This window comes from Andrographis paniculata, unplaced genomic scaffold (assembly GCF_009805555.1).
Source record: "Andrographis paniculata isolate CXL003 unplaced genomic scaffold, ASM980555v1 Contig5END, whole genome shotgun sequence".
Classification (NCBI taxonomy): domain Eukaryota; kingdom Viridiplantae; phylum Streptophyta; class Magnoliopsida; order Lamiales; family Acanthaceae; genus Andrographis; species Andrographis paniculata.
The window spans coordinates 3,548,613-3,570,220 of record NW_026137595.1 but is presented as its reverse complement, the minus strand read 5'-3'; the positions used below and the strand labels follow the sequence as shown (position 1 = coordinate 3,570,220).

Sequence of the window (21,608 nt, the reverse complement as noted above, 5' to 3'; positions counted from 1 at the left end):
GCAAACATTAAATAAAAGGGGGAGAGACACGCCTATTTGCGAAGAGAGAACGGCTAGGGCAGAAACGGATAGGAGCAGGAGACTGACAGACTCATAGATCGCGCAGGAGCAAATCGACAGAGAAGATTTCCCCCTCCCACTATGACTTCATCTTTCTCTTTTGTTCTTTATTATTTGATTATGGAGTAGACACTTTTCTGGTTTGAGGGGTGATAATGTTTTGGTTCTTTTTGTTTTGGAGATTCTTGATTTTCTTTATAAAAGTTCTTTTTTATTATCAATATTTGTCTAATTCTGAGAATAGCGTTTGTGATTGTTAAATTGATTGAATATTTTGGTACATATATTTAAATTAGTCTGATAATCTAAAGTCAATTCAGGTAGGATATCCGTAATTGTATTCGCACTTGAATGGGTGACAACCGGATTGAATAGTTCCTTCCCGGGGGTTAGACAATCAAATCTAATTGCTCCTCTTATGGGCGCACCTAGGTTTATTTGCTTAATTAGGGGTAGTTAACGGTCGTACCTTAATTACCTACACTGTAAGGAAAAATTGGTTGTCAGAGCTAGTTGATAACTATAACCAATTTACTGATACTTTAATAAGAATTAACTTTATTGAATTTATGATAAAACACAAGTGTCATAACTGCATCATCCCTTGCGCCAGACATCCCCTTGACAGTCAGTTCCCCTTTAATTTAATTGCTTTGTTATTTTATTTTAATTAGATAATAAAATAAAAATCTCCCTTTATTTATTGCATTAGAATACGAAAGAGTGAATCACACAATCCCTGTGGAGAGGATCCCTTCCCCTATATTACATTAAATTGTGATCACGGAGTAGGTGAAATATTAGATTGACCGTGCGACAGGTCAATTTTTGGCGCCGCTGCCGGGGATTGGCGCTTTGTTTTACTCTTTTGTGTTATTTTAATTTATCCTCTTGTTTATGTCCCGTTCTTCTCGTACATGTGAACTGATATTTAATCTTGGGATCGAGAAGGTTGAGCGAAAGCTACGAAAGGAAGCCAAGCAACGAAAAGCTGCTCAGGTTGCGAAGCTGGCAGAATCTTTAAACCACCTCAAAATCTCTAGCTCTAGCGACTCTGAAAGTCATCAAGAGACTGTCATGGCTGAGGATACCCGCACTCTAAGGGAGTTGGCTGCTCCCAACTTGGCGCAGCAGCCCTTATGCATTAACTTTCCAACTCTGAATAACACTATTGCTTTTGAACTGAAATCTGGCTTAATCCATTTACTGCCTTCTTTTCATGGACTTGCAGGTGAAGAACCTCATAAACACTTGCAAGAGTTCGACGTGGTATGCTCCAGCATGAAACCACCAGGTGTTACTGACGAACAGATCAAACTCAGAGCCTTCTCATTCTCACTCAAAGATGCTGCAAAGGATTGGCTCTACTATCTCCCACCTGGAAGCATCGACACGTGGAAAGACATGAAGAACAAAGGGGGTGGGGGTGGTTCACGTTTTTATGTCCATTGGATATTCGTTGAAAGGAAAATAAGAATATATTTTTGGGATTCTGAATTTTTTTAGAAGGAAAAAGATTATAGATAAACAGACTTATAGAAAAACAGCCAACACTTACTCGAAGACTAGATGAAGAATTGCATTATCGAAGTATCTTGCTTGCTTAGAAACCTAAGTAACTTGTCTTTGATCCACTAAGTTGAAATAAAGACAAGTCAAATGAATATGCTAAACCCCTGCGAAGGTTAGAAGCAATAAACCTGTAGACTTAAACCAAAAACCCGATTTGATAGATAAACCAAGTGCAAGGAATAACTCTTAAACACTTAGTTTAATAATAATAACAATAATAATAATAATAATAATAATAATAAAAACTAATGTTCAAATACATCTAATTTTTACCTTTTATAGACAAGGAAAAATAAATACAAAAGTTAAAAATTATTACATTCATTATATAAAATAGTTGAAATAAATTAACGCAATGAACCTAGGAAATATGCTAGATTCAATGTATTCAACTTTGGACTTTTCAACACGTTTTGGAATTTCACTCTCATTGATGTTATGGAAATCCACTCTCATTAATTTTATTTTGAAAATCCACCTTTATTTATGTTGTCTTGAAAATCCACCAACATTTAAGTTTTTTAGAAAATTCAACAATATTTAATTTTTAAAATTTCCACTAGTCACGTAGGAAACTCAAGTATCACTAAATAAATTGTTGATTGGATTCCTCTAGTGGGGCCAACAAAAATACATATTCCAAAAGTTCGTAATGATCTCGGCTCGGCTTGATTAAAATCAGCAAGGGTGAAAGAGGTCTTCATGCTTGTGTTCTGAATTTATTTTCTTCATCCAATTGAATTGCCAATGCTGAAACTTGATCTTCAAATTTCTATGATTTTTTTCGAGTTATTGATCCCAAGGGTAGTTGAGGTGTTTGCATTGTCTTTCTTGAGACAACCTCATCCATGCTGAAGAGCAAGGCATAAGAAGATTTCTAACTGCACTATATTCTCCTCAACAAAATGGTGTGGCCGAAAAAAAAAATAAAAAATCAAACTATTCTTCACATTGTTTGATCAATTCTAAGAGCAAAAGAATACCGAAAGGGTTTTTGACAGAAGTTGTACAATGTGCTATCTATATACAAAATAAATGTTCACATGCAAAACTACATTATCATTAAAATGAACCTACTGAAACTGTTGTGTAACTCCATGACAATTAGCAATAACTAACATTGTTATTATTGTCACTGATGTTTGTGATAATTTTTTGAAACAAAATCATAAAAGAATTGTTGCAGAGATATGTGACAATTTAACAACAAAATCATAAAACAATTATATGTTGTTGAAAACAGTATTAATATATAATTTGATATTTCAGTATATACTTAAATAATCTCGATATTTTAGTATTCAGTATATTTGTATATACAAATAATTCAATATATTGATGCCAAAATTATTATTAGAATACAATGTCCCTAATTTGAAAAATAATATCACAACTCCTTATTATATGTTACAATATCCTACCTAAGTATGTGATAATTAGAAATCGCATGCATTAAATATTTATATTATATGCGATATTTGATTGATTTTCATTGGGTTCTACCTAATTTATATGCGTGTTGTTTATTTGTTGTGTGCAGAGGACAAATATCAAATTTGACGTAATTGGAAGAAAAAGGAAAGAAAAATTCAGATTTGCATCATCTAGTTAGTACACCCTAATGACATGGAAATTTAATTAAAGGCCCAAAAATCCAGCTACAAAATAATTATGACAAAAATTAAATAAAAAGAGAGGGAGTCACACGCAAAAAGAAGAGAACGGCTAGAAGCAGATACGCACAGGAGCAGGAGACTGACAAATTCACAGATCGCGCATGACCAAATCAACACAGATTTTTCCTTTTGACTATGACTTTATCTTTTCTTATTGTTATTTTCTATTTGATTATGGAGTAGATATTTTTTTGATTTGAGGGATGATAATGTTTTGGTTCTTATGTTTTGGAGATGATTGACTTTCTTTATAAAAGATCTTTTTAATTATCAATATTTGTCTAATTCTGAAAATAATGTTTGTGATTGTTAGATTGATTAGATATTTTGGTACCGATATTTAAATTGTCTGATAATATAAAGTCAATTCAAGTAGGATATCCATAATTGTATTCGTATTTGAATAAGTGACAACCGAGTTGAATAGTTCCTTCCCGGGGGTTAGACAATCGAATCTAATTGCTCCTCTTAGATAGTAATTGTTTTGAATTGGGTTTTTCTAGATTAGAATGCGATTAGGCAATATTTCTTATGGGCGCACCTAGGTTTATTAGCTTAATTAGGGGTAGTTAACGGTCGTACCTTAATTACCTACAATGTAAGAAAAAATTGATTGTCAGAGCTTGTTGATAATTATAACCAATTTATTGATACTTTAATAAGAACTAACTTTATTGAATCCATTATGTTTAATTGATACTTTAATAAGAACTAACTTTATTGAATCCATTATAAAACATAAGTGTCATAACTGCATCACCCCTTGAGCCAGACATCCCCCTGATAGCTAATTCTCCATTGATTTAATTGCTTTGTTATTTTTTCTTTATAAGATAATAAAAAAAAAATTCACTCCTTTTATTTACTGCATTAGAACACGAAAGAGTGAATTACACAATCACTGTGGAGACGATTCCTTCTCCTATATTACATTAAATTGTGATCACGGAATAGATAAATTATTTGATTGACCGTGCGACAGGTCAGTATGCCCCGAATCTTCTTGCTCGAGTTGGTCTCATAGACTGTCAGGTAACCATTGTTCCACTTTCCTACGACGTTCTACTTACTTCTCATGATGGCTCTCTTCTTGATGACCCTACCCTTTATCGTCAACTTGTTGGTAACTTGATCTATTTGACTGTCACTCGACTAGATATTACTTATGTAGTCCATATAGTGAGTCAATTCATGGCCGCTCCGAGGACCTCTCATCACTCTACCGTCTTACATATTCTTCGTTATGTGAAATGTACTCTTCTAGATGGCTTACACTCCTCTCACTCATCTTTGACTCTCAGCGGTTACTCTGATGCTGATTGGGCTTGTGATCTCACCGATCATCATTCGACCACTAGTTTCTGCTTTTTCCTGGGAGATTCCCTCATCTCTTGGCACAGCAAGAAACAGACTTTGGTTTCTCGCTCGAGTGCCGAGTATAATGATCTTGCTGACTCTACTTCAGAAATTTTATGGCTTTGTCGACTACTCACTGATCTTGGTGCTCCTCAACCATTTCTACGGCTCTTCACTGCGATAGTCAGAGTGCTATGAAGATGGCCTATAATGATATTTTCCACAAGCGCACCAAGCATATTGAGCTTGACTGTCACTTTATTCGACAATATGTTGTCAATGGGACAATTCATCTCATTCAAATATCCTCTGCAGATCAGACAATAGATATCTTCACAAAGTCTCTTTTTTCAGGTCGTTTCCGATTACTCTTGGATAAACTTAAGTTCGTCTCTACTGCCCCATCTAGAGTTTGAAGGGATGTTAGATTTAAATATTTCTTTGATATTATTATGTTAGATTTAGATATTTCTTTGATATTATTATAGTAGATTTAGATATTTCCTTGATATTATTTTGTGAGTTTAGACCCGAATCCACTACTATATATATCTTGTAAACTCTTATTTTTTAATACGATTTTTCATAATTTCCCCCCAAATTCTAACACTTCACAATCGGGCTGATTGTCATCATTGTAAACCACCATCAAAATTTGATTGTTCTCATTTTTAAAATTATAATTTTTTGATGCTTTAAAGCTTATTTTTTTAGCATTAATTTGTTAAAATAAATTAATTTTTTTATCTTTTGTTAAAAAAAAAAAAAAAGAAAATTTTTCGGGGTGGGGCGGATCCTGACAGGTTGAAGTGAAGCGGGGTGAGGCGGGTCTTGAGCCTAATATTTTTTAGTAGGGTGGGTCCCGGGGCCTGCAAAACCCGACATCTGCCCCGTTGTCATCCCTGGTTCCCAGACTAGAAGATGGTGTATTAGAACCAACTTTAATGCCATGAACTCGGAAGAAGAAAGGTTGAGTAGTATGAATGATGGTCGCTCTAGAGATGATTGTAAAGATTTTATTGAAGCGTCAGATCTCATTGACATCCCTATGGTAGGCGTCGTTTTATTTTTTCGGGCAGCAAAAGCGAGTCAAAATCTAGATTGGATCGCCATTTTATTTCTCAACGCTTTGATCATAGGCTGTTAGACAAACATATTGTTAAGTTGGCAGGAATCCAAAAAATTTAATTTTTAGGGCGAAGAATTTAGGAGATAAATTGAAAAATATCAAATGAGATATTAAAGCCTAGAATGGATAAAATATTGGAGCATATGGTAAGGAGATTGATAGAACTAAAAAGGAGGTGGAAGTCCTGGAACGATCCCTAGAAGAAGAAGGTGCAGAAGATCCTAATTTGATGAGAGTCTTGTGGAATGCTCGGTCAAAGTTATGGCGGGCATATGCTAATAAAGAAAACGCATGGCGCCAAAAATCTCGAGACCTATAAAGTTATGAAGGGAACATAAATACAATCTCTGCATTCGGGAAATACTAGATGCCATCGTATCATTGGAGAGCAACTAATCGGCTTTATTATGGGAAGACAAATATTAGATGGATTCTTGATTGCTTCCGAAACTATTCATGCAGCAAAGAAGGTTGGTATAAAGGCCTTCGTGTTTAAGGTGGGACTTTTATAAACTTTTTCATTATGTTTCTCGAAAGGCATTGGAGAACATTATGGTGGGGATGAACTTTGGGGGATAGACGGAGACATTGGATTTCTAAGTGTATTTCATTGGCTTCTACGGAGTGCTAATTAATGGCTCACCATCTCAGATCTTCAAGGTACGTAGGGGATTCTCCAAGGAGACCCTTAATCTCCATATTTATTCCTATTGGAAGCTGAAGTGTTCAGTGTTCTTGTGTCGATGGCGTGCGACAAGGGGCTATTGAAATGTTTTTCAGTTGGGCAATTTGATTTCATGGTGAGCCATATTTAGTATGCCGACGATGCCATAATCTTTGTGGAAGAATGATGCAAAATTTTGATGGTTTTGAAAAATCCGGCGAAAATCCATGAAAAATATATAACTAAATAACTAAAATATTTCAAAAAAATCTATTCGGGAAGAAGAAGACGTCCCTGGTGCCTGGTGGAAGCAACTAGCCGGCACTTCCAGAAATAGATTTGTCGCCAGTGCTGTTGTCCGTCGGTCGGAGAAACAAGTTGCTGTGTACAGCTGTAGCCGACCGTAGTTTGTTGTTGAACCATCGGAGGAGTCACCAGTGTCTGCCGGAGCCAAAGAAAGGGAACGGCTGTTTGTTTGGTTTCTTTTATTCAATTCTACATTATTTTATTCCTCTTTTATTACTTTTAATCTTTTATTGGTTACCTTATTAAATTAGTATTTGTAAAATTATTAGAATATAAAGATTAACTATTTTATTCCAAATAATTTTCAAAGTGTGTATTTTAAATTTAAAATTTTATAACATGATATCATTGAAATATTTGATTTATTGAGTGTGTATTTTAAATTTTAAATTTTATAACATGACATTATTGAAATATTTGATTTATTGAGTGTGTATTTTAAATTTTAAATTTTAAATTTTATAATATGACATCATTGAAATATTTGATTTATTTTTGTTCTAATTAATTTAATTTCCAAATTTGTAATTAAAAAATTTAAAAATAATATAGACAATTTGATTTTAAAAAAATCCGGTAGACTTTGTTAAAATCTTTCTTTTTGTTTTTTTCTTTGGTTAAATTCTTTTTTATCTAATTATCTATTATATCATTTAATATTTTATTAAAATTTTTATAACATCTTCAAATTTTAATATTTATTTATTTTATATTTAATTATATCAAATCAATATTAATATGTATTGTGTATATATCCAAATTATATCATATATTTCAAAATATTTTTAACAAATTTAGCTATAATTATATAAAGTAGTATGTAATTATATTTATAATTAAAAAATGAATAATAAATTTAAATTGATTTAGTTTAAATGATTTGATTTAATTTTAATAATTGATTTAATCAAATATATTATTTTCTAATAAATAATCCAAACCAACCTCATGTCCACTTTAAATGCAAATTGGTCATTATATATATATATATGTGTGATATTTGGTCTTTTCATGCTTTTTATTATGTATTTGATCACAAATAAATTTTGTATCATTTTTTATGAATAAATTAACCAAAACTTATTAAATATTTTTATTTTTTTTATTTATATTCCCCGTCCCAAGTAATCGACCATTTTCATTAGGGACATTGTATTTAAATAATGATATTATTAGTTAATAATAATAAGTTTTGATATTATTTTATTATTTTTTTATATGATTAATAATATTGATAATTTTAAAATAAATTTAATATATATGATTATCAAAATTGAAATATGCATTTAAATATTTTAAAAATTATATAGCAATAAAAAATATATGCAATAGGGATACCATTTTGCAAAAAATAAAATTTTATATTATATAAGTGAATAAAAAAATACTTTTATCTATTTATAATTAATATAAAATAATTTTATAAAAAAATATAAAATTTTAAATGTAGATAAAAATATTTATTTTTTTAAGAATATGATAAAAATAAAAAAGTTTTGACTTGTCATGGATGATATTATATGTTACTTACTTAATTAAATTAATTTATATTTATTAATAATATTTTGATTTAATGAATTTTACTCTCAAATATAAAAGTGTCAACTGTTATACAAAAAATAAAAATGAAAAATGAAAAAGTATAATACAAAGACAAAATAGTAAAATTATTAATTTTATTTTTTATAAAGGTAATACAAAGACAGTACCAGCGGAGATGCCGGTGAACAGTCGGGAGGGGAACGCGACCATGAGGCGGGTCTCCTCTACATCCTCCACATCTTCCACCCGTCCAAATGTTATTCCGGTGAAACCTACTTTATTGCAACTTTGTCAAAAGTTGATGGCTCTGCCTCTCGCCCGACCGATCAAACAAACGCCCTACCTTTCAACGACCGGTGATGGGTCTTTGATAAAAGTGACCGAAGACCTCAATGAAGCCTCTACTCAATTTGTCGAGGCTTTTACAAGAGTACCACCCGGCATTCCAACTGCGGAGGAGGGCCCGGTCAAAACAGCAATGGGCAGACTTACTTACTGTCCTCAGGACTCTTCGTTTGTAAATGTTGAAAAAATCTTGTAAAGAATTATTTATATATTGATATATTTGAAAGTTCTAAATAAATTTTCAAAATTACATTATATGAATATGAGTATATAAATTTAAATAAATAAACCCTTACGAAAGAGAATCAAAGAAAAGACCCAAAAGAAATACAGAGAAAAAAATAAATTACAAGAAATTGGCCAAAGTAAAGGAGTAATTCCGTTAGGTCGCGTCATTTCGACATTTTTTGGGAATGTAACATTTAGCATTATGGAGAAGACCGTGATAAAATAAAAGGTGTCGGACATATTTCGTCGGATGGAAGGAGCATAAACATGGCCCCTAAAAAAAACAAAAAAAATTGGCCGACTTGGTCGGAAAAAATGAGGAAAGACGTAGAGTCGGTCGCCAGGACGATGATCCAACCTCTTCCTCCAAATATAATATAATATCAATATTGCTATTGACACCACACATATGTTCAAATAATAAAAATAAAATGTTAATGCTATATTCATAACAAATACATGAAATTATTTCAAAATTAAAAAGTTATAAAATCAATTATACTTTTCTTGAATATTAATTATTATATTATATTTTTTTTATTTTTGTTTTTTGATATTATTAAAAAAAAATCATGTAAAGAATTATATATATATATATATTGATATATTGGAAACTTCAAAAAAAATTTAAAAATTTACATTATATAAATATGAACATATAAAATGAAAGAGAATAAGAGAATAGACCAAAAAGAAATACCCCAAACAAATTAAGGTCTTACCAAATTGGTTGGATGAAAGGAGAAGGCCGTTCGGTCGGGTGGTTTGGATTTTTTTTAAAAATATAAGATTCAACATTATGAGAAAGAAAGACTGAGGAAAAAAATAGGTGCTGACAATGATTCTCTACAATAGAGGATAACGGTCCAGTAGGTAGTCGGTTGTGATAAAAGAAGTGAAAAAGAAATATAATAAATTATATAAATATATATTTTTTATATACGTACAACCAACCCATTTATAACAAAAATTATTTAGCAACAGGTATACCGATATAACAACTACTTCTTTTAAAAAACTTCAAACAAACAAAATAATGAATTTTAAATCATCTAATAAATACTGCATATTTGATATTTGTTCGGTTCAGTTCGGTTCAGTTTCGATTTTTTATATTTTTTCGGTTCGGTTAACCTAACCGAATATATTTATATTATTATATTTTAAAATTTATATTAATAAGTATATTTGGTTCGGGTTCGATTCGGTTACGGTTCGGTTTCAGTTGGGATATTTGAAATATTTACAAATATTTGATTTAATTAGAATTTAAATTATTTTTTAATATATTATTTTTTAATTTCAGTTCGGTTCGAATTATTTGCAAATATTGCAAATATTTTCGGTTAACCGAATTTTTGGTTAACTGAAATTTTCGGTTCGAATACGGTTCGCAGTTTCGGGTATTTGTTTGGTTCGGTTCAAATATCAAATACCTGCATATTTGCAAATATCCGAACCGTACCCACCCCTACTTGTCAGGCATAGTTTAGGTCCGTTTCAGGTATAGTCTGGTCTAACAACCTGTATTCGGATTGGGTATCATGTCTGGCTGGACTCGACTCATTGTCATCTCTATCTATTGTCGAAGGTTATCGTTGCGTTTATATATGTTGGATGTAAGTTTATGCTTTTAGAAAGTACTTTAAATTATTGTATTAAAGTAAATGTTACGATGCACAAAATCATATCTATATCAATATATTTTCTACAAGTAAATCACCACAAATTAACAAATGGAGTTGGAAAAACACAAACCACAACACCACTCAATATCCCCGGTATAATTGACAACAATGGGATTAATTGACCAATTTGCCCATAAAACACATATTACTTAATTATTTAATTTTTTTTATATTTTTTTATTATATAAAATTTTATTTTCTACAAAATAATATATATATTGATATAATTTTATTTAAATTTAATAATATTATTAATTATTTTGATATAAATTTAAAAAATATTTTTTTTCTAGTGAGGTAGAAGAAAGAGATTGTGAAAAAAAAAAAAAGAATGAGTATGAGGTGAAAATTGAGAGAAACTTTTGAAGAATTTCTTTGATGTTGATGGCCTAATAGTTTGTTTGCCATAATTTTTTTGACACAATTTTCAATACATATTTTATATTTTTAAAAAAATCAATATTTAACATAAAATATTATTTTATATATTATTGACACAATTTTTTATACCTCCCGTTAAAAAACAATTTGAATCAAAAGTTTTTTTATTTAAAATAAAAAATATCACTATTCAATTTGCACAATTCTTAATGAAAATTATAATATTTTATCTCATAAAATATTATGTTAAAATACTATATAAATACTATATATTTACAGACTATTAGATTCGGTCGAAGTTTACTGCTAGATTGCGATTCCCCACGTAATAAAAAAAAATATTATATAAATAAAATTTAAAATAAACATCTAATTTCAAACCAATTTCAAATAACCTTCAAACAAACCTCCGGCAAACATACCCTAAATTATTGAAATGTGTAATTCATTGTTCTACATGAAATGATGAAGAGGTTTTTTTATCAAATAATTTGAAGAAATATATTTTTTAGGTGAAGTATAAAAAAATGTGTATATAATATAAAAATAATAATTATATATAATATATTAATTTTTTCCAAAAATATATGTAGAAGATTTTTCACTAAAAGAACACACTATTTGTATTAGTAGTATAAAGTCCACACTAACTAAAGAAATGCATGTATTGTTTATTGATCCCTAAATAGCAAAATGTGTTTCCTTATTTAGAGGATAAATTAGTAACACTATTTTTGAAAAATTTTAATATTATTTATTAAAAATAATATTTTTAAAAAAATTCAATAAAATATTTATTTTTTATTACAAAATATCATATCAAATATTTCCTCCCTCTCATTTCAATTGTCTCCGTTTCTTTTTGTGTTTGTCTCACCCCAATTGATACGTTTCTATTTTTGGTAAAGTTTACTAAATTTATTCATATTTAACAAATATAAATCAATTTAATTAACTTTATAATATATAACACCATACATCACGTAGGACCTATTCAAAACCTCTTTATTTCTATCTCTCTTCAATAAACAAATATTTTTACAGTACATTTAAAACTCCACCCTTTCTATAGAATCAACTTATCTTAATTATAAATAAATAAATATATATTTTTTATTTATTTATATTATTTAAAATTTTATTCTCTAATTATATATTTAAAATATTTAAACATATATTTCAAATTTATTTTCATATATATTCATTCTTATTTTAAAAGTACTAACAATACTACTTATATAAAAATATAATAAAATAATATCATAACTCATTATTATTAACTAATTAAATCACTTTATCTTAAATACTATGTCAAAACTAAGATGAGTGAACTCTAATGAGACAGAGGGACTATTAAAATTTTACAAAGATATATATATCTTTATTTTTTATGTCTTATATCAAAATAAAACTTAAAAAGGCAAAAAAGTATCACCACTTATCATTTAAATATTACTCCGTCCAAAACACATTGCAATATTTTTTTTTTATCTGTTCTGCAATATTTTTAAAATGAAAAATAATTAAATATATTTAATCTATACTTCACATTTTATCACATCACATCACTCAAATATATATGCATTTTTTTCTTTCATCATATCATTTAATTTTCAAATTTTTTTATTTAATACTACTCATCTAAAATTCTAAAACAAATATTGCATCATATATATGAACGAGGAGAATACAATTTTTTAATTTTTATAAAAAAAAAAACAAATATATATATATATACTGCTAGGCAACGGAAAGAGGATAATATTTTAAATTTAAAAAATATGTATTATATATGATATTTTTAAAAATATATTACAAATAAATAGTGCAACAAAAAAGGTTCCATATCTAAATAGAGCCTTGGGCCCTTGGTGCATACATCTACCTAATAAATAGGATTCTGTTATATGGTTGCTATTTTAGAATTTATGCATATTTAGATACACTTCTACTCTATAGACCTGAACTTATTATGGGTCTAAAATCTTATTGGGCTGCGGCTGAAGTTGACGTATAAGACTATACAAAAAATTCAAAATATAATCCTCATCATTTCTTAAGAATGCAAAGTTAGATCGATATAGATTGGCTTTGACTAAGAACAATAACTAAAGGAAAAAAATTAAATAATATAGCTAATAAATCGATAGGTTTCTTTTGTCCAAAAATCCAAAATTTTTACTGTTTATCGAAAAAAGTATCTCATAAAACATCTCATCATAAGTTATTTTAATACCAAATTCAAATTAAATTTTTTTTAAATCCATCTAAAAAAATACCCGTACTGTACTATTATTTGCATGAGATATATAAACATACATACATACATACACATATATATATATATATATATACCAATGTTCAGCTCAATAATATACCCTGCAAACTAACACTAAAAAATTTTCCAAACACAGAAGCAACACCAAAAGAAAGAAAATCAACCACCCTCACATTCCTCGTTCAATTTATTTGTATTTAAGGTAATCAATCAATCAATCAACAAGAACAGCTAAGAAAATGAAACCCTGAACAGATCACTATTTCTTCTTCTTCTTCTTCTTTCTAAATCTTCAAAACTCCATTGTAGACTGTATATATATATATATATATATATGTATGAGCTCAAAATTGGGGAGACTGCACCAAATTCTATCCGGCCTGAACCACCAAACCTAACTGACCCCAAAATGACAACCTATGATGATGTCTTTTTCCTTCTACCCATCATATCACAAATTTCACCCTACACAGTACCACTGCCAACACTGCAACCCACACCACCCTTTCCTAATTTCCAGTTCCTATAGTTTCTCTATTCATGATTCCATGTGGGACACTTTCACTTGCTTGCTTCCTTCCCTTCCCTTCCTTCATAACTTCTCATCTTACCATAGGGTTATTAATAAATGCCTCTGCAAGTTATGGGCATTGTTGATGGCAACTCTTCCCATATATGAGTACTGTTACCATACAGTACTTTGCTCTGCTGCCCCTTACCATACTACAGTGTTGACTTTGGAGTCCCCAGACCAGAACATTGAATCTCCAATTTAATAAAAATATAATTATGACTGACTTATGTCACCAGAATACCAGGTGGCCTTCAACCCAGAGTGTGTGAGAGTGAAATTTAAATAAATACTACTGCTACAGACGAATTGAGATTCAAATTTGTAGCAGTTAAGAAGGGTTTGGGGTGGGGTTGAGATAGGGGGGCTTTCAGTGGTCGGCACAGTTTGCCAAGAAATATTTTTGCCTTATTGCATGTGGGGTTAAAAGGGCTTTCTCAACTTTTCTTAGCTTTTTTCAAATTTTATATGGTTCTTTGGGACATGGGCTTTGGTTTTTGAGCCCCCCTCCCTTGGATGCTTTTGTTAAATTAAATTTTTTTCTGTAGCAGTACGTCATTGTTAATTATTGTGTTGTGGAAAGAGGGGTTAGGGTCTTTCTACTTTGTCTTTTAGTGTGCATTTGATTTTAAGTAAGTGTTGAAATCTAACCACCACTAAAAAGATAAATCACACTGATCCTATAAAAAATCCAAAATTTGAGACAACAATGGAGTAAAACTTAAATACAGCAGTGGTTGAAGGGTTTCTCTTTAGTTTACTTAATTGCCCACATGTGTTTTTTTTATTTCTAATTAGAAGAATCTTGAATCTACAAAGACTTCAATTACGATGCTGAAACCGACCATTCAATGGTAAAAACTAAACCTCATACCACAGCACTGCCACTGATTGATCATCTCATTAAACCTATTCCTATGCCCTTTCCGTTTTCATCTGCAAAAACTTTATTGCTTTTTATGAACATTTCTTCCCATGAGAATATACACTTTACCAGAGACAAACCAGGCAAACTAATGACACACCTCATTAAAGCCTTAAAGATTACTTCCATTGTTGTATATTTAACTAAAGCAAGGACCCTGTCACTCTTGACCTTGCATCTGTGTTTTTCTGTCTGCTAGCATTAATTTTATTGTATTTTAATACAAGGGCTTCTTTACTTTTTCCCACTTTTTTCAACTAAACTATTCATTAACTTTCAATTAATGTATAAAAACACCCCACACTCACCAGAAACGAAAGAAAGAGAGAAAGACCCTATTTTAGCTCTCCTTTTTACCCACGCCCTTTAAATACTTCTCCTCCCTCTCTAACTCCCAGTGGAAAAGAGGCCTAACAAGAAGAAAGTCCCATCCATCATTCTCAAAAGAAATCAAAAGAAGTTTCTTTAGACTCTGCACACAAAGTCAATCAACCTCCACACTATCTTCATTATCCTTTCCTCTTCCTCTCCCCCCACTTTCTCTCTCTCTACCAATGGATGTAAGTCATTAGCATTGTATTCAAATTTTGTTTTTTCATGCAAGAACTGGTCTTTCATCATATATTTCATTTTATTCATTAGAGGTATATGTGCAGGAATTTTACTTTCGGAGGAGCCATGTTCCAGCATTTGGGAGTTGGGATTGCAACTATGACTTACCTTTCACACAGTGCTTTGAATCTGCAAGGCAAGCTGGGCTGCTCCACTACAGCTTTCCTGAGGAGCAAGATTTGTACGTGGCTGGGGATCTGCACGAGAACGATGTTGTTACACCTGCCATGATTGTTGTTCCCCGAAGAAGAGTAAGTCCCTTCTCTAATTAACACAACAATTAACTAGAAAAGTAAAATACCTTTTAGCTTTTTGACATTTCTGTGGTGCCTTTGCTGTATAGATAGAACAGTCAGATTAAGAGACTAAGGCAAGAATCAAAACATAATAACAGCATCACATTATACTTACGCCTTCATTTTAATTAACTGGGTATATATCATACTCTGTGGCTTAAAGGGGGAGTGTAGGATGGGTTAAATCTGATGGTGATATTTGCAGGGTAAAAGAGGATATCCGAAAGGGAAAGAAGGGAAAAAGGATGGGTGGGTGATGTGTGATGATGATTGTGAGGTTAAATCCGGGGGGAGCCCTGTGTCAGTGTCGCCACATGCTTTTCCTTCTCCCACCGCAGCACCTAAAGCTGTTGACGAAGATCTGTACAAGATCTCCCCTCACCTCCTCCGCCAACACGCCAAGAGGGTACGTACATTCACTTCTACTTTTTGTTTGAATACTCATCATTGCCTGAAGCCATGAAAATATTTGAACAACTGTGTCCACAAACACAAACAAAACTCCCAATGGAGACAAATTCTTTAGTGTGTAAATGTAATGGCAAAGGTAAAAGTTAAAGATATGATGTAAACCCATTTGCTAATGACTTATTTTGTCGTTTAACTTTGCAGAAGAGGGCATGGGGTATCTTTTCAAGCTGCCTGCGGCCGACATGTGTGTGTTGAACTTCCTGCAGAAGCACAGAGAACAATGGTAAATAAAGAAATACTGCATATGATGGGGAGCAAAATTCAGGAGCAAGAAAATATTACCAGAGCAGTTATTGAGAGGCAGTTAGTGAAGGTTAAGTGGTTGCAGAAGAAGCCCAGATATTTGTTTAGCCCAAGAAGATAATTCATCATTATGATATGATAATCTCCTTCCTAAAGCACTGTTTGCCTGTCTCTGTGAGCTCTATTTCCAATTTCTATTGAGTGCTTTTTGTAGAAATTATTTAAAAAGTGCGGGTACTGTAAGCATGGAGGGGACATTATCATGTGGTACTAAAGTTGTTGGAAGGCTATAATTGCACTGTCTCACTCGCATGTTTTGTTTCTTCAGCAGCTACTGTTCTGCCATCACTGTTGAGTAATGAACAAAATTGCAGCAGGCATTTCAATGACCAAAACCATTAAATTATATTTATATACACACAGATATCAACAAGCAAGCTGCTTCAAAGATAATTAAAATTAAGACAAAATAAGATCATCAATACTTCCAATTAACAAAAGGGTAAACAGTTGCTGTGGCCTCTAAACCCTAAACCCTAAACCCTATATACTACTCACTGTGGCCTCTAACACCATATAGGTCCTATCGTTTTACAGCCAGTAGGTCAACCGACTCAGCTGCTGAATGCCCCAAAATCCCAGTGAAAACTCTCTCGTGTTTCGATCTATCTTCTCAAAGTTTCATTCCTCCCCATTCATCACAAGCAAAATCTCTCCACCAGCTGACATCACAACATCCAAGAATTCTCTAACTTCATCGGTATTTTTAAAGGGATGGGGATGAGATAAATCACTATCCAAATTATACCAAATTCCTTCTACTCTTCTTAATGCAATCCAATGCCTACTTTTCCAAAGGCCAGCATACCTTCTGACCTGAACATTGAGTACAATGCCAAACAACTTGTCCTCCGGTCCATCAAGATCAATTGAAGATGCTCTACAACGACGATCATGCCATACTACCCTTTTACCTCTTTCTTCAAGGGCAGAGATTAGAACATTTATATCATAGTTCCCTGTAAGAGTATTATGATGTGGCTTAAAGACCACTGACAAGGGAGTCCATGCTGTCTTGTTTGGGTCCTCGAGGTCTAGTTTTCCAGCAATGGCATTCAAATTTGCCCGGGTGAATGCTTCATTCTCCTGAATTACACACAGAACATCCTCATCAGATATTCCATTTTACAATCAAGAGTCTTAATGCAACCAATACAATGGAATAACATTGAAGGTGGACAAGAAGAACTTACAACAATCACACAAGTACACAACATAAGACCAAATTTCATCAAATCCTTTGCAGTTATCAGCATTTTGGTTCCAAATACAATTCAAGAACAGTCTATAGATACAAAGGAATAATAGTATGCAAAACTATGCACTCGATGCACCATCAAACCAGAGAACAGAGATAGGATACCTGGAACAGATTGTTGAGAGTGTGCAACAAGCAAAACTGTAATTTTTGTCGCTCATGGTATACAGACTTCTCTTCATTATCCATTATCCACTAAATCTACACAATGAGAAAGGCACAACAAAGGCATTAAAGCTAACGTACACAACCTAGCCAGTAATCAGTCCGAACGGTACACAGCAATCACATTTAGCAAACTATCAAGCTCGATTCTTACAGACAGAAGCACAACGCCACTTTTAATGAAATAAAAAATTGGCTTACCCAATGGAAGATTCACCGTGCGAAGAAAGAGCTTGCGATTCGTATATTATTTTCCTTTGCCACAATTGATATCTCATCCGCCGACCACCGAATCTTACTCTCTTTCCAAAAGAACCCTATAACTTCCCGCGGCGACAAAACCTGAAGAAAACTACAATCAATAGCAACTTACAGCTTCGCAAAGCATTCCATAATGTTAGAATTCAATTCAATTCAAAGAGAGCACACACGAAGAACAAACAAGAAACCTAGCTCAGAGGCTCTCTTCGGCGACTTCTCCGAAGTGCAATCCGCCGGCGATCGACCAAAGCAGGAAACGTGAAGTCCACGCAGTGAGAAGATTAATTATTTATTAATTTATTAGCAGTTATTTTATTTTATTTTACTTTGCCGACATGGAGTTCGGACTTCGCAGTCTCCGTCCATCAGTCCGGGTGTTTATTCTACAATGCTAGTCCGGGTGTTTATTCTACAATGCTAGTCCGGGATCAAAGATCCTCAAAACAGTCTTACCTGCCTGCCTACGTTTGATTTCTGATGGGACCACGTTACCAAACGGAGTTCAAGAATATTATTTTGTTATTATATTTTAATTTAACAAGAATATTAAAATAAATAAGTATAAATTTGAGTATATTTACAATTTGTTATCTCAATATTATTTCGAAATATTTGGACTCGAAAAAAAGAAAAAAGATCGACCAATCGGCCTAAATAAAGCAAAAGTCTAATAGTCTAATTTGAATAATTATTTTATTTTATCCTAGGTAATGATAGATTATAAATAAAATTAAATATCAAAATTATCTATATTAGGTTAGATAGTAGTATAAATAGAACAAAAAAAAAAAAACACACATACACAATATATTTTCACTTTGAGATTTTATGCAATTTATCTATCTCTCAATTACTTTTTTTCTTCCTGCCTTACCTTTATTTATTCTTTTTGCTTTTTTTTTATACTCCCTCCGTCCCAAAACGCTTTGGGTTGTGGGGCTTACTTCCTAGCCCCTAAGCCCAAGCGCAGACCTAGCGCTATCGAAGCAGCCACTTCATCCCTTGCGTAAACCAGACTAAGTAAGAAATATACATTTGTTTTTTGCACGTAATTTTAGAAATATTAATATTATATTGGGATATAGTAGAAATAAAGTAGAAACAACTAAAATAACATTGTTAGTATGTGTGATATAAAAGTAATGACATTTGTGTAATATATTGTAAGTTATAAGGGTATTTGTAATGTTAGGTAGATAGTACAGTTACTAAAAAAGGAAATGCATACTTTGTTATAAGATGGACTAAAATGGAAAAATAAATATTTTGTTATGGGACGGAGAGAGTAATTTTTTCTCTATCTTTTTTATCTTCTTGATTTCTTTTTATTTATCTTTGTTATTTTTTCCTCTTTTTTTTTTTATTTATTATATTTTATTTTCTTTAATTTTTTGTCTATCTTCTTTTGATCTTATTTCTTCTCATTTATCTTTGTCCATTTTTCTCTTTTTTTGATTTATTATTTTTTGTTTTCTTTAATTTCTTGTCTATCTCTTTTCTATCTTCTTGTTTTCTTCTCATTTATCATTGTCCATTTTTTTTTTTTTTTTTTTTTATTACTCTTTGCTTTCTTTAATTTCTTGTGTATCATCCTTTTATATTCTTGTTTTTTCTTTTTTTTATCTTTGTTCAATTTTTTTTATTTATTACTTTTGTGAACACAGTTTCGGATCCTTTTTTTAGGAAGCTGCTTTTTGCTTTCTTTAATTTCTTGTGTATCTTCTTTTTATCTTCTTACTTTCTTCTCATTTATCTTTATCTATGTTCTGTTTGTTACTTTATTTAATTTCTTGTCTATCTTCCTTTTATCTTCTTGTTTTCTTCTCCTTTATTTTCGTCTATCTCTTTTTAATTTATTACTTTTTCGAATACAGTTTGAATCTTTTTAGGAGAGCAACTTACAAAAAAATCTCTTTTTGGAGGAAGCAGCTTTTTACTTTTTTTAATTTTTTTTGTCTATCTTTTTTTTTGTCTAATTTTATTCTCATTTAATAATAATAAAGTATAAATAATTCTACAGTGATATTGAGATATTACTATATAGTAATAGGAGAATTGATTCAAATTAGACTAAAATAATAAAATGTACAATAGATACGAGTAGATTGAATAATATTTTTATAGAAAAACGATAAAATAATGAGTTTGTTTATTTGTAATTTTTGGATGAATCTTTATGTTATGTATGAAAAATTATGTTAATAATATAAAAAATAGTATTTTGTATTGAATTATTTATTTTTTGTGAGTGAATAAAGCATCAAAATTATTATATTATATTAATATATGTATATTATACTCTCTCCGTCCACTTACAAAGTTTACATTTACTTTTGGCGCGGTATTTAAGAAATAATAGTATTTTAATTATAGTGAGTAGTGTAATGACATTTTTGCCCTTACTTTTTTTTGTAAAAGTAATAATGTGATGTAAAGTAAGAGTATTTGTGGGAAAAAATAAGGTATTTAATGAAATATTAACTTTGTAATTAAACATCCAAAAATAGAAATATGTAAACATTGTAAGTAGACGGAAGGAGTATTTTTTAATAATATTTATAAAAATGTACCAACTAAAAGCACTAAGTAAACAAAATCAATTTTCACGTACTATTTAGATTTAGTTATCAATTGTGATTATATATTTATTGTTTTAATAAAATTTATATTTAATAGAAAAATTTGTTATCCATAGTATATTGAATATTATTCCTATAAGTTTTTACAAATTTTATTTATGCTTTTCTTATCAACTATTTTTAATCATTCAATAATTTTGTCAAATACTTTTAATACATAGTATTTATTAGCATATACGATATTAAAAAAAATAAAAAAACTACATCCATCCTCAAAAAATGTACTTGAATTTTTTGGCATACTTTTGTGATTATATATTTATTTTTTTAATAAAATTTATATTTAATCGAAAAATTTGTTATTCATAGTATATTGAATATTACTCCTATAAGTTTCTACAAATTTTATTTATGCTTCTCTTATCAATTATTTTTAATCATTCAATAATTATGTCAAATGTTTTTAATACATAATATTTATTAGCATATACGATATTAGAAAAAAAAAAAAAAAAAAAACTACATTCATCTTCCAAATATGTACTTGAATTTTTTGGTACAGTTTTTTAATGTATTTATTTTTTGTTAGTTTTAAGTATATATATATATATATATACAAAAATGGTATAATTTATATATATATATCAAAAGAAAATTAAGAATATATGTTTATGAGAGTCTAAAAAATATAATAAATTTAAATGACAAAAAATTTAATATATTATCTAATAACTATGTTATTACACTGAGTTTTACTAGCATTGACATATTATATGACAATAATTCTAATAGATTAACATTATATGTATGAATAAATAATTATTGTTGAGATATTTTAAATTTAGATTTAGTTTAATATTTGTTTAAATTAATTTGGATTGACTTATTTTAGATTTGGTAGATTTAGATTTCGATTTGATTTTATTCATAATAAGTTGTATT

The 21,608-nt window shown here is 30.4% G+C and overlaps 2 protein-coding genes and 1 long non-coding RNA gene across 9 annotated transcripts; 1 reads left to right on the top strand and 2 right to left on the bottom strand.

The window, feature by feature from the left end:
* Window positions 1-15,171: 15,171 nt before the first annotated feature.
* On the top strand, window positions 15,172-16,649 carry LOC127259056 (uncharacterized). Its single transcript, XM_051286203.1, has 4 exons — window positions 15,172-15,281; window positions 15,378-15,584; window positions 15,835-16,035; window positions 16,242-16,649. Exons 1-4 carry the CDS (start codon window positions 15,276-15,278, stop codon window positions 16,293-16,295), a joined length of 468 nt encoding a protein of 155 aa, XP_051142160.1. The 5' UTR covers window positions 15,172-15,275; the 3' UTR covers window positions 16,296-16,649.
* Window positions 15,395-15,873, bottom strand: LOC127259057 (uncharacterized). The gene is made up of 3 exons (XR_007840431.1): window positions 15,745-15,873; window positions 15,635-15,668; window positions 15,395-15,530 (listed from the first exon to the last, which is right to left on the bottom strand). It is a non-coding gene; the product is annotated as an uncharacterized LOC127259057 (long non-coding RNA).
* A 120-nt stretch (window positions 16,650-16,769) lies between the features above and the next one.
* Window positions 16,770-18,395, bottom strand: LOC127259053 (josephin-like protein). Of its 7 annotated transcripts, none has more exons than XM_051286197.1 (4): window positions 18,276-18,395; window positions 18,028-18,168; window positions 17,767-17,862; window positions 16,770-17,489 (listed from the first exon to the last, which is right to left on the bottom strand). In XM_051286197.1, the coding sequence occupies exons 3-4, from the start codon at window positions 17,848-17,850 to the stop codon at window positions 17,025-17,027; spliced, it is 549 nt and encodes a 182-aa protein (XP_051142154.1). In that variant the 5' UTR covers window positions 17,851-17,862; window positions 18,028-18,168; window positions 18,276-18,395; the 3' UTR covers window positions 16,770-17,024. The 7 variants fall into 7 exon arrangements, with proteins under 7 accessions (XP_051142154.1, XP_051142155.1, XP_051142158.1 ...); XM_051286198.1 differs by having other exon boundaries at window positions 18,028-18,178; window positions 18,276-18,385; XM_051286201.1 differs by having other exon boundaries at window positions 16,770-17,065; window positions 17,152-17,489; window positions 18,028-18,374.
* Between the last annotated feature and the right edge of the window lie 3,213 nt (window positions 18,396-21,608).

Bases quoted from the DNA above. Each gene is read 5' to 3' on its own strand.
- LOC127259056 (XM_051286203.1), top strand. The intron at 15,585-15,834 runs GTAAGTCCCTTC...TGATATTTGCAG, and splicing joins TTGTTGTTCCCCGAAGAAGA to GGTAAAAGAGGATATCCGAA. The intron at 16,036-16,241 runs GTACGTACATTC...TTAACTTTGCAG, and splicing joins TCCGCCAACACGCCAAGAGG to AAGAGGGCATGGGGTATCTT.
- LOC127259053 (XM_051286197.1), bottom strand. From the start codon at position 17,850: ATGGATAATGAAGAGAAGTCTGTATACCATGAGCGACAAAAATTACAG. The intron at 17,490-17,766 runs GTATCCTATCTC...TGTGTAATTCAG, and splicing joins CTCTCAACAATCTGTTCCAG to GAGAATGAAGCATTCACCCG.